Below are 13,590 nucleotides of genomic sequence, written 5' to 3'. Positions count from 1 at the left end.
CCATTTATTTTCATATTATGGGTAGGATGGTGAGGACAAAATTGTATGCATATTTAGAAATTATAAAACACACAAAAATATGTCTGTCCTATTAGCTTGTGGCCAAATATTATAGCACATCATTTTACTGAAATTAAATAAATAGCAAATATACCATCAGTGGATTGGTCCCTAACATCTGGTGCATTAAGATATTACATGTGACTCGAAATTCTCTGGACCATTATTCCACTAGAACAAGGAAAGTTTGTACCCTATCACCAGAATTTCTGAGGTGACCTTATCTTAAATATTTTAAATATATTAGCACATACAGGCTGCTAATTAAGGAAGGAACCAGGTAGACCTACCCTGTAGCCAACATCTTCTGTGACAACTGCTGTGTCAACCATGCAGCCTGCCTGCCACAAGGTCTCTTTAATGCTGCAGCCATAGAGAAACACATTCTTTTTCTGGGAGTGCCCATGGTAGTCACAGAACACCTAAAGAGAGGAAAAAACAAGGCAAAATGTTGAACACTGGAAAGGTTTCTTGGTTCTTTACAATAAGCAGTATTAGACTATGGCAGGGAGGTGTAAATCTGATTTTTTTTTTCTGGTCTCTTCAGAGTAGCTTAGACTCTGGGCCGTGCCTTTGACCTGTGTCAGACTTCATTAGTCTCTTGTATCTTGCTTTATTTATTTGATCTGACATGATCTCAGGGGTTCAGAGTCAAGCCTAGTGCACTTCTGTCTGCAGCAGAAGTAAACATGACACCTGTGCAAGAATCCATGGCAACTCAGGAACCTAAGGGTTCATGAGAACTCCTAATACCACAACAGAGCAATTTGTCAGGCTCTTTCTACTTCTAAACTCCTAAACTCCAGCTTTATCCTCATGAGATTTGAAATCTATGCCTTCCCAAGCGATTAATCATTGCTTTGTCATCTTTAAATTAAAAACCCATGCTACATAATTTTCAGGAAACTATAATTGTGCAATTGTATTGTCAGATCTTTGCATGAATTCCTGCAAGTCAAGCACAGAAAATGACCCATATTCAAGGCAAATAAACTCATTCCACACTAATCTACCTGTCTATCCAATCCATCTCCCAAGCCAGCTGTCATATAAACGAGGTACAAGGCACATTCCCAGTTTTAGCGGAAGTTTTGATTGCCTTTATAGGCAGATATTGATTCCCATGGAAATGAAAATCACAATTTAATGACCTGAGAGGTAAATATTGACCCAGGTCTTAAAGAATAATCAATCTCAGTGCCCTCTGAGATATGAAGTCGATGTACACATGGCTGTTACATATATTCTCCATGTCTTCATCAGGAATATTCAGAAATCTGTCAATGAAAAGATACAAACCTCTAAAGAGAAGGTATTATTTCACTTTAAACCAACAGCATGCACCATGAAGTAGAAAGGAGCTTCAAGATTTCATTGAAATGGTTTTCCAGGACTTATGCTGGAGATGAATGTGTGTGGGAAGGCAGAGAAAAATGATGGATCCACACAGAGATGGGGGAGAAATATGGGGTGCAAAAAAATAGAATCATAGAATCGTTTAGGCTGGAAGATATCTCTAAAATCATCAGGTCCAATTATTAACCCAGCACTGCCAAATCCACCACTACACCCTGTCCCCAAGTGCCACAACTGCACATCTTTTAAATACCTGCAGGATGGCGACTCCACCACTGCTCAGGGCAGCCTTTTCCAATGCTTGATAACCCTTCAGAGAAGGAATTTCTTCCTCATATCCAACCTAAACCTCCCCTGGAACAACTTGAGGCCTTTTCCTCTTCTCCTGTCAATTGTTGCTTGGGAGAAGAGACTGACATCCACTCACTGTCAGCCTGTCCCTCTGCAGAGCCCTCCTACCCTCCAGCAGATCAACACTCCCACCCATATTCTTACCTAAATACATGCACAAGAGGGGAGAAACAGATGGAGAACATGAGCTTCTTCCACCAACTGTTAGGGCAAGACTCACCCTAGTTTGCTTATTTACCACAGGAACTAAGTTTAGCTGCAGCACGTCAGGGAGTTTATTTATCTGGAAATTGAGCACGTACATTCCTTCAGCTCCTCTGACACCAGAGAGGCTGAGGCACAGAATAACCAGTCAGATGGACAAGTGTACACATCCCATATCTTACATGCTGCTGCTTCCTTTGCTTTCTGACCTGTCAACTTCCCTTCCCACACCACCACTCATCTCCAGATCTTTGTGTGGGGCTGCAGGTTCCACACCTGGAGCACGTGAACAGCCACCCACCCAGAAACAACTCTGATCCACACACAATTATCCAGGAATGCCTCCTTCCAAAGAGCTGCATTGGTTAATTCTCTTAATGACAGACATTTTTCCAGCTAGTTTTTCATCTAAGCTATCAGCAATACACAGTCACATCTTAGGTTAACCACAGTCACCACCTAGAATGTATTTCTATGAATATCAAAGAGGATTTTACATCTTTTGTCTGATTTCAAGGCAGAGAACTCAGCTCAACTGGGTATCAATTACCTGCCAATTTACAGAATTACAACACACAAAAGACAATATATTATCTGCCTAAAATATTATTTATCATAAAGCACACAGGGATGATCAGTGAGTGGGGCTGCCTGATAAGTAGCAGGTCTATAATTCTGCACCTCAAGAAGCCTGCAGACAGGTCCTTAGTGACAGATCTGGATTGAGACTTCTTTATTGGTAAAGGATTACCAAAGCCAGGTTCTGTAATTTGGCAGCTGCTTCAGGCCACGGAATCTTTCAGAGTGTCACCAGCTTCCACAGTAGAAGCATCAGTGCCACCAAAATCACTTTCTTTCCATTTGCAAGTTGCAGAGTGCTACATTTTAATTAATTTAACTGGATACTGCAGTCACTCCCAATGTTTATACCAAATTATTCTCTATAGCACATCCTTCTGCCTGATTTTCACACCACAGGGTAGCTTATGTCTCACCATTCAGCCAAGGCTAAGAGATATCTTGAAGTCTGAGCACTCAACACAGAATTCTTCCTGGGATATGTCTGGGCAAACACTGAGCAAACATGGCATCTCCTGTGCTTTTTCTTCAGCCTGTCCTTCCATATGGCTGGGACACTGAGACACACAAACCAGTCAGACTCCCAAGCTTGCACTCACTGGGATATGACTCAAAGACATGAACAGTTTTTAAATCTATTTAAAGTTATTTGCCAGCACTGATCTGAAAGGTAAGGACTGCCTTCTAGCTCAAAAACAACCCTCCTTATGAGTCACAGAACCAGGTACCTTTTAAAATAAAAGAAAAGCAATTTATAAAGTGGAAAGCAAGAAAAGCTGTTGGAAAACAGAACTTTTTGAAATTTCTTCTCTTTTTTGTGTCAACTCTCTGTCTTAATAACATTGTGACAGGACATTAAATGCCAGTTTTGAGGTAGACATGCTTCTAACCATGTTTTTTTCCTCTCAATGACTACATTCTTGCAGGCTGTACTAGTTTCCAAGCTTGATTTAATGCCTTTGAGAGGCAGCAAACTCTGCTCAGAGCCTTCTGGTCCACTGGAAGTTCCTTTCCTCTTTTGGAGCATTAGAGATGAGATTCTCTGCAATGTCCCAGTGCCCCAGTCCCTTGGTCTCATTAGGGTTCCCACAGCCAACAAGGTAAGCAAAAAACACCCATCATTTAACAGGCTGCTTTCATTTTAACAAAAGAATTAAAGTGGCCTTGCTTTAAAGTGGCTAAAGTTCTTTTCTATTCTCCTTCAAGCTTTTCAAGATTTTCCTTGCTTCAAAGAAACTGCTTGCACATCCCTAGGATAAATTAAACCAAAACAGTTCACAGAAATCATTTGGTTATCAGTGAACTTGGCTCCATGGGATCTTAGTGCTTAAAAGAAAACCCAATAAAAACAAACAAACAAAAAAAAATCCAAAACCCAAACCCTCTTCTGAAGGAGGGAAAAGACATTTTCAATGTATTCTTCAAAGGAAAAGTAAAATCAGTTTATGCAGTCTGTGAGTGAGGGAGATGGCAGGATCAATAGTCTCCCTTCACTCAACAAGGATGAAAACTTGCACTGTGTATTTGACTTTATGCACCTGAATATGACAAGGAGGGTCAGGTATTAAAGGAGGCCAGACAGCAAATTACAGGGTAAAGCAGGACATCCTACCCTGCTCTGAACCAAAGGAAAATGTTGGTGATGCAATTTGCAACTCTGAGCTGAGTTTTAACAATACTTCTCAGCCTACAGAGATACATTTCAGGGCTTAGACAAAAATTAAATTACTTCAAGAATTCTTTTAGAGAAGTTCACAGACATTTTCACCTTGTCTGGGGCTTTTCTCACCAAACCCAGAGGGACTCTGGAGCACTTGGACATTTCCTGCCTGGTTGTAGCTATCACCAACAAACCTGCCAGTCCATGTATCCCCATCTGTTTGTCAATTTTGAAGTTCCTTGTGTTTCTCCTCCTGGGGTCTCAGAACTATCTTTTCCTTCTGCTAGGCTACTGAGCAGATGGGATGGATCCCAGAATTTCTGGTAGCCCCCAAACCCAGTCCTTTTCTTCCCATTACCAAAGCAGCAGGGAAGTTCACATACCCTGTTTTTGTGATTGCATGGCCTTTAGCACAGTCTATTTAGACTAAATCTTCTAGGAATTTCTCCTAATGCTTCCATGAAGATAGCAATAATCTGCTAATATTTAGCTTAGTTAGAGTATTTTGAGGATATAAAGAGCTTTAAGAAATTAATTTTCTCATTTTTATTACAGGTATACAGAGATTCTGAAATTTGGAGTTGCTGGTTAGAAGATTCAATAAGTGATAAATACTCAAATGTTCCAAAACAATTCCACAAGATGAAAGTGTAACAGCACATGATGCTCCCAAACCACTCCAGCTCTGCAGCAAGACTCTTCACAAAAGTAAAACAATCAATCCATTCACAGAATCACACAAAAAACCTGGAAGAGACTCACCAGAGGAGCCCGGCCAATGCTGCTCAGGTAATAGAGGAGACCTTTGGCATGGTAAATCGTTGGATGCAGCTGGGAACTGGGTGTCAGCCACTGCCTGTTGAGGTCATCTCCGCTCAGTGAACAACGAAGGCTGAAATCAGGAAGCAACACATCAAAAATTGGCAAAACAACAGCTGATTCCAAAGCATTTCCAGTCCTGGCAAGCCGTGGCACAAGGACAGGGAATGTCCATAGAACACAGATATAATGGTTTTGAACACTGGGTTGGAATGGATCGCTAATCCATATTATACTTTTCAGGTTCTTATAGTATATTAATTTTACAATTTCCTTCTAAGGTTCATATAATTGTTGTCATGCAAATAAATGCAGTTTTTCACTTACCTAAGAAGGCACAAATCAAAAGACCACATAGAAAAAAAGTCTCCTGAAACATTCTAAATTCTGTGCTATGAAATTCACGCAGCTTGCATAGAGCACAAGCTTCTCAAAGCCCCCAGAGCAAACAAGCACATCCAGCTTCTACTCATTCTAATTGAAGACATGCACTAAAATCTCATTGACCAGTGTGAAAAATGAATGCACTTAAATGAGATGTGCTGGGTGTCTCATTTAAGCTTCTCTACTCACAAGAAATGTCTCTATCTAAAGCCCATCAAGGAGATCATGATGCCTGCTAGAGCATTATGTAGAACAATTACCCAGCTTCACTGCAAAGGCTAGATAAAAAGCTGAATAAGAATCCCAGGTTTGCACTGAGGAAACGCTACCCTTAGTTAGTTAAGACATATTCTGTTACTGACTCAGTGATCAGTGGAAGATTGTGCAGATACTTGACCATGTGGAGCAGTACAGCACTGTGCAATTTTGAAAAATTCAACTAATCTCCCTTGTTAGTGACTGTGTAGATCAGAGCCTTACACTCTTCAAAGGATTTGCTGGAATTTGGTTGATAATTTTCAACTCACAGTGTGGTGATAAAATCCAGGAATCCACCCTCCAGCATATGAGATATTGTGGTAGGTCCTCATCATCTCCAAACTATCCACTAGAATGCCTCCAGTGGCACTGTAAAATTGGGGTTCATCTTCTTCAGAAAAGTTTAAATATCCTCTATGTTGGATGAATTTCTAGCTACAGAGTTGCATCCAGCTTGCCTGCATCAACCTCTTAGAACAAATTAAAATGTACTAATAAGAGATGGGTTCTGCTGTTGTATTGACAGAGGTTAGGGTGTGCTGCATGTGGCATCTTGGGCATTATCAATGCCTTGCAAAATGCTTTAAGGAAAAGGGCCGTAAAGCAGGAATGTTTTGGGTTTTTTTAATAGGTGGGAATAATGGAGAACTGGTTAAAAACAGAAGACAAAGAAATAATGAGTTACTAAGAATATTTCATTTATCTTTAATGCAGAAAAAATAGGTCTTTAATGACATCTTGGGGTTTCTGGCAACACAAGATCCATTCCAGATTTACTCTAGTTTCAGTTATCTGAATTCCCTTATTTCCTCATAATCCATACTCCCCATGTTACTCAGCAAATCAGAAAACACTAGCAATAGCTAACACTTGGGAAATCAGCAAATGCTGCTGGGAGGCTTCTGCCAAAAATTCTGCATGAAAACATGACATCTTCTGTTGTGTTTTTTAAGGGCTCTTTGGATCAAGTTACCTTTAGGCTCACCTCTCCTGATCTTCAGGACAACAGCTGCTCAGCTGAGATTAGGAGCTGTATTTCTGCCAAGAATTTGTGTGCCTACAGATTTTCCCTTCGACAGGTACAATGCCACAGAAGGAGTCACTGAATTGCATAAAGAAACTCATATTTCTCCAATATGACCAGCAAAAATATAAAATCAAACGCTTCCTTGTCATCAGGCTGTGATGTCTTCCTCCATCACAGTTATACATACCAGGGAGAAAAACTAATTGAGAAAAACAACAGAATTTCCATTCTGAAGGAAAGAATGATAGCTGGGCTTGTATTTCCATGTTTAATTTAATATCAAGAAGAAAAAATGTGAGTCTTTTTGTTTCAGACCTACAGAACTAGTTTTTCAACATTGTCATTGGTCACACCCCAAATCTCTATACCCCCTTTCCTGTGGGAATTGACATTAGTATATGCCTGCTCACACCATCCACATTTCCCTCTGCTAAAAAAATGCCTAGGTACACACTGGACAAGTTCAACATAAAGAGAGAAACAAGCAGGGGAATAGAAACATGACAGCTGAAAATTACTGCTGAAAGGATTCAGTAAATACAGAGACTAATACTAAATCACTGCCAAACTCATTTTTTATTTTTTAGACTGAACTAAAAGCTTCTAAAGATGTTCATTATTTCTTCAGCAATTATATGGAAAACCCATGATCTGTCACATAAGAAAAACTCCTAATCAAGTCCATAATGCAATTTGCCAATTGTGTTGCTCTGACTTTTTTTGTGACTTCCTTCAGAGGTGACTATGACAAGACAATCCTCAGCTCTGCAGTTCACAGGTGCTGCTGTGCCTAGTATTAGTTTAAGAAGTGTAATCCAACTCTAAAACAATAATTTGGAAGTTCTTACGAACTGTTTGGGAAGCAGTTAACATCTCTACATAAAGCCAAGAGCCAGGAGACAAAGTTCAGCTTTGTCCCCTCAAAGATTAACATCTCTGCTCATTTAAAGGTTTAAATATTAGCCCTCAGCTTGGCTGTATCCACAGCTCTTCAGGACATGCAGAATTTGAATTTAATTACATGAGGATGATTTTTTCCACCTTGCTCTGTCTTTCCTTCATTCTCCTGAAATCTGTTTACTTTTGAACATGCCAATTCCCTGCCAGTCCTGTTTCTCCTTATGCCTTCATTCCTTCTCTCTCTTTCCTAACAGTGATAACATGCACAGATAATGGTTTTGCCTATTATGCTCTGCAGCCAAGGGTGCAGGTAAAATATTAAGCTGATTTTAAATGCTGATAGCAAATAAAGGGACTGAAGAGCTGAGGCTGGCTTTGAATGTTTGGCAGGATTTAATGAAATTCACTACTCAAATCAAAGGCCTTTCTTATAACACAGTTCCAAGCTGTTATATTTCCTTTAAATGCTTTACATGTCTTTTGTCTTTTGCAGCATTAGCAAGACTACATGCCACCTTGGATGGGACTAGTGGCAGCAAAAACCCTTGCCAGAAAAAATTCCAATAAAAAACACCACTTCTGTGGCTCTATATACAGTACCTGAAATTCTGCTAGTTGTTACATACCTTCAACCCAAGTGCATTGCCCAGAGATATCTCAAATAATTAAACTGTGACTCTATTGTTAAAAAACCTGTTCTGTTTGTTATAGTCCTTCCCCTTCCTCTACTTTTATATAGCCAAGACATTTTGGCTTTAAGGGCAAAGTAACCTCAGATAGTGCACAAAACTCAGCACAAGCCATGTGTATGGATGGAGAGATCCTGCCTGGTCCTAGCATGAGGCTTGATAAGGCCAACAGAACATTTCAGTTGACTGCAGTAAGTCTGTGTCCCATGAAGGTACAAAAATGGCAGGGGATGAGAAGCACAGAAACACTGGAAAAACAAAACTGAACAGGGTTTTGTAGTAAAGAGATTGGGGATAAGAATAATACACAAGATATTAGACAAGAAACAATGAAATGGACAGAGAGAAAAGTCACTTTTTAAAGAAAATATGTTGCTGTGCTTGGAAGATAAAATGTTTCCCAGTCTCCTGTCCATAATAGATAAAAGGAAAGACAGGAACCATCATATTGAATGAATGATGTCAGGACTGATAATAACAGCACCTGGGGCACAGGGAAATATAAAATCTAAAGGGATGCATCATGTTTGATATGTAGGGAAAAGCATCACCATTCACTGTGCATCTTAAAAGCAGACAGCAGTACCAGTGTAGGATGAGAGTAGCTGTATAAAAGGCAGCAGGCACAAGTAAAGATCAAGATGCCATTGAGCAGCAAGAGGCAGCTTCAACCAGACACAGCATGCTGGACTTTATAAATAACAGCAGCCTAGGATGAAAACTGAAATATTTGTATTAAGGTGTTTTGGTCCTGCCATTCAGAGAACTCAGAGCAACAGGGAGGGGAAATAAAAACAAAACAAAAAAACAAAAAGCATAGAAAATCCTTTATTTCTCTTCATTTTAAATCTTTCCTGAGATTAAGATTTGGTGATATTAGGAAGCAGCAGCAGCAGTAAAGCCCTCCTTCACACTGTAATGGAGCGTGTCAGAAATATAACCATTATTTTCTGGCTTTGTTCAAGTCCATGGGCTGAAATCATAATGACTACACTGCATTCCTGATATGGCCCTGTGATGCCAATGATTGTTCTAGAAATGGAATATCACCAGAACAATGTAAAATTTGGAGGCTTTACAATGAAACAGTTGTCATCAGCATTATTGCAGCAAACAATTTATTTCCCATCCTTCTGACTGCAACACGAATGCTAAAATGTGTACAATAGAACCAGGCTCAAGAGCAGTTTACCTTCCCAACATAACCAAAACATCTGGGAGTCCAGGAGCTACAATCCCTATTCCATCTCTCTTTTCTTCAAGCATCTATTTCATTAATCCCTAATCACATTCCCATCCTTACTTACGCATGACCTACTGCAATGTTAATTGTCCTCAAACCTCATTTGCACCACACATCTAACTGCCAAACTGTTTTTTATCAAGATTGTAGATCACAGTAAGCACTGGAACACCATGGCAGGCTGGCCCTGTTTAACTGACCAGATGATAAAAAACAAGGCCAAAACGTCAGCTTCTCCTAAGAGATCCCCATAAAGTACCAAACAGTGGTGATTTTTCAATTGCACTGTGAAATGTTGCCTATTTATTTTATCACCAAGCCTTTAAGAGGAAAATTTTTACTACTCTCTTCTCTTTTATTTTGTGGCACCTTACACACACACAATGCCAGACTCACATCCTGAGTGACACTTGTGCTACCTGGGTGCCGACCAATTTAAGGGTGCCAACGAAACGTCGCGTCCCATTTCAGCCCGCGGCTGCTGCACCACCCTCCCCTCCCAGGGCTGATAAATCCATGATGCACCATTGGACAAACACTATCCTGAGATATCACCCTGCCAGTTTTCTCCTGCCTCCCGACAGCTGAGCACTGATACTAATTAGCGTAATGAACCTTCAGCGTTTGACTCGCTGCATCTGACTGATTTTGGCACAATGGACAATTCCTTGCTTCCCAAGATAAATGATGCAATCTGTGCTCTTCCTGCTCTGTGCATGTACCGTATCTCCATCCTTGCTCAGCTGCCTCTGATGGAAGGGCTCCTTTTCTCTCTGTGGACACATTCCATTAAGTCACACTTGGTCACAAATCACTTGGAGATGCAGAACGAGACCCGCCTCACCCCAGCTAATGCTGCCAATGTCATCATCAAATAAGACAAGGAGTTCACCTGATCTGCTGGAAAGGTGAGCAAACAGGATTGTCAGGGAAGAGCCAACCTCCCTCCCAGTTCCACACCAAAGGATGCCCAGCTCATTTCTATTTCTTCTATTTGTAATAGCAGTAATTATTAAATACCAGACAATTCATTCACCTGCGGTTGCCCACACTTTGCACTGGCCTCTATGAGAAAAGTTCAAGTAATAAAAGTTTTGTGTTATTTATGAGAGAGCAAATAAGGACTCAGGGAACAAATAAAAACTAGGTTCTCATCCACGACATGGGGTCATCTCAAATCTCTTCTGAGGATCTTCAAATACTTTATTCAGTAAAATAAAGCCTTAGAACAGCATTTCTTAGACACTGGGTTTGGGTGGAAATTTCACTTTCCAGTTCTTATAACAAGTGTCGACTTTTTGCAGAAAATATTGACTTTTCTTCACTAATCCAACACCAATTCCCCAGAAAACTGAATTTTCTGTCAAAACTCCAAATTTTACTATCCAAAACATCAGAACTGGTTACGGAGATGTCTCAGAAAACCTGAATTTGAGGTTTCTTAAGCACCTGTTCCTCTCTTTCAGAGCATGTCCTTGAGGGGAGCACATTTTCTCTAAATGCAACATCAAGACTCTGTGACAGCACTCAGTGAGATGCAGAATCATGACACAACATGGGAGCTGTAGTTTGGCTGGAGGAGCCTGGACAAGGGCAGCCAAACAACTCCCAAAGGGCACCGTGATGACACTTCCAAATAGAAGTACTGTTCTTAAATGGGAAGGTTTGGCTCCGGTTTTGATTATCCATTATTCATAGAAAAGCTTAAGCTTTCCATGGGGGGAAAAAAATAAACAAAAAATCCTGAAAAATATTTTCCCAAACAGCCCCACTTATATCCTCCTACAAGCCATGTCAGCAAATCCTAATTTTGCAAGCAGGGATATTGAGAAGTGAAGCCACTCATGCAGCAAAGCTGTAAATCAATGAAAAACTAGGAATAGAACCTGACAGCTGATGAAAGCATATCACATCAACTAAAACTTTACTTTTAAATTTATGTCCCTTAGCCTGTTTCTAATTCCTGTACCCTTTCTTATTTTAAATATGGCTTGTATCCATAGAGCTGAAGAGGATTCTTAACTGACTTAAGCTAATTGCACACATATGGGTTGCATCGAATTAACTGAGTTGATTTAAAAATCTGTTAAATCAGTGCAATCTCTGCATATAAACGAGCACTAAGAATTGCAATTTGCAGATGATTGTTCTAACACTTAAACCAAAACAAACAATGCATAAGGGCAAAGCACTGCATCATAGAATTAAGTGATAATAACAGGCAAGGTGTGTGGAGGCCCGGGGCGGGGGGGAAAAAAAGGAAAAGAATGTACTCTGGTGGCTTCAGACCTCCAATAGTTTTTTCTATGATCCACCCCAGCCAAACACTCCAGGAGGTGGTACCTTGGCACCTGCAAAGTTTTGTATGGGAATCAGGCTTGTTTCAGCCAGCTGACACACCTCACAGCAAAGCAGGACAGTCAGCTGGCAAGGAAGAAAGACAAAAAGAAAAGTGAGAAAGAAGCCAAGAAGACCTCAGAGAGATGAAGGTGAGGAAGCATGAAGCCACTCCTCCCCAGCTGAGGTGCAGTATGTCCCATTCTCCATCACCTCAGCCATCTTCAATAAAAACAAGCAGCAGGGATAAATCTCTGCAAGTCACACCTGCATAACAATGAGGTGGTGGTGTTCCAAAATGAGATACTTTCGAGCACATATATTTTTGGCCCTGTAGGAGGCTGAAAGGTTGTTTTGCCAAATTTGTTCTGTTGATTTCTGAAGAGAGGTTAATAATAAACTTTACAAAAAAAGTGTTTAAAACACGGCTGATCCAGATTAGGCAGTGTTGGCTGTCCCCTGTAATGCTAAGTAGGCTCACATAATAATTCTTCGGTATTAAATCTCATTTGTCAAAAAAGATTCTGTTTCTCTTTTCTAAGAAAAACCTGGCATGGGATGGGTTTACCGTGTCACCAAGTCACTTCACCAAGTCACTCATTTCAGTGTAGGAGCACAAAAAGGAACCTCAGTGCACAAGAGGCTGCTGTGATTTATGGTGGAATTTGCCACAGGCTGACATAATTCCTCCATTAGTAAATTATAGTTCTGGAAAAGCAGAATTAACTGAAATATGCTGATTTGTAGCTTACAAAATAACACAAACCCAATTACGAAGTTTGCTAACTCTTTCCTTTGCAAGGCAGTGGGCTGGCTAAGGAAGATCACAATGGACTGTGTTGCTCATCCTAGAAGGGTTTCTCCTCTTTTTTCCACCTCCACTCCACCTTTTCTTTCAGTTCAATCAATATGATTATGAAGGCATTACAGCTACATCTTTAACATCACTGGAAACCCCTACTATAGGAGGCTACAGCATTTTAGGACTTGATCCCTACTAACTTCACAGGCTGCCTGCACAGCAAATATCTCTCTGCAATATAGTGATATTTCCTCACAGGTTACTCAGTGATGATACATATGAATCCAGGCTTTTTATACTTCTCCTCTGTGACATGGGATTTCTAACTCTGCCTGTGAATTCCACTGAGGAGCCAGGAGCTCCTTTGAAACACTGTTTGCTTTCTTTTCAATAAATGTTCCCCTCTGTGCAGATGAACAAAAATTATGGATCAGACCTATTTGCAATCCAGATTCCATTTCAGAAAAGGCAAGTTGGAAATAGATGACTTTTAAGGTCCATTCCAACCCAAGCCATTCTATAAGAACAAAAAAAGCCTCAAAACAACCAACATACATCACACCACCAGAAAAAAAAATCAACCCCCACAAAAACCTAATGAAATTTTTTTGTTATACATTCCACCTGCCTTTGAAAGGATGTGGTTATTTTCCATTTTACTGGGCATATATCCTTGAATTCTTTCTTTGCCAGCACATTGTATCTTCCTTGCTGATGTTCTACTCCTGCACAATACTTCTCTCCAGTGTTGTGAACTCTTGGCTAACGCTGTGTCTGGCTCCCTCACGTATTCCTGGAGACCATTAAAGCTTTGAGGGACTGGAGCTGTGAGTTAAAAATACTATCACTACCACAACTGGAGACTGCTTCTTGCATCAGCTAAAAAATGATGCCTTGCAAGTGGTTTAATAAGTCACTGCA

General features: G+C 40.3%; 1 protein-coding gene across 3 annotated transcripts in view; it reads right to left on the bottom strand.

Moving 5' to 3' along the window:
- Positions 1 to 13,590, bottom strand: part of AGBL1 (AGBL carboxypeptidase 1) — a 342,670-nt gene that overhangs the window by 201,501 nt on the left and 127,579 nt on the right. For all 3 annotated transcript variants that reach the window (XM_088063318.1, XM_088063317.1, XM_014251368.2), the window contains exons 19-20: positions 4,973 to 5,102; positions 351 to 482 (exon numbers count right to left, since the gene is read on the bottom strand). In XM_088063318.1, coding sequence (XP_087919444.1) covers positions 351 to 482; positions 4,973 to 5,102 — 262 coding nt within the window. The remainder of the gene's footprint in view (positions 1 to 350; positions 483 to 4,972; positions 5,103 to 13,590) is intronic.

Source organism: Pseudopodoces humilis, chromosome 16 (genome assembly GCF_049639895.1).
Source record: "Pseudopodoces humilis isolate 2021_Gansu_Grassland_sample_001 chromosome 16, ASM4963989v1, whole genome shotgun sequence".
NCBI classification, from domain to species: Eukaryota; Metazoa; Chordata; class Aves; order Passeriformes; family Paridae; genus Pseudopodoces; species Pseudopodoces humilis.
Note: the sequence above shows the minus strand (reverse complement) of the source record. Positions and strands in the feature narration are given on the sequence as shown.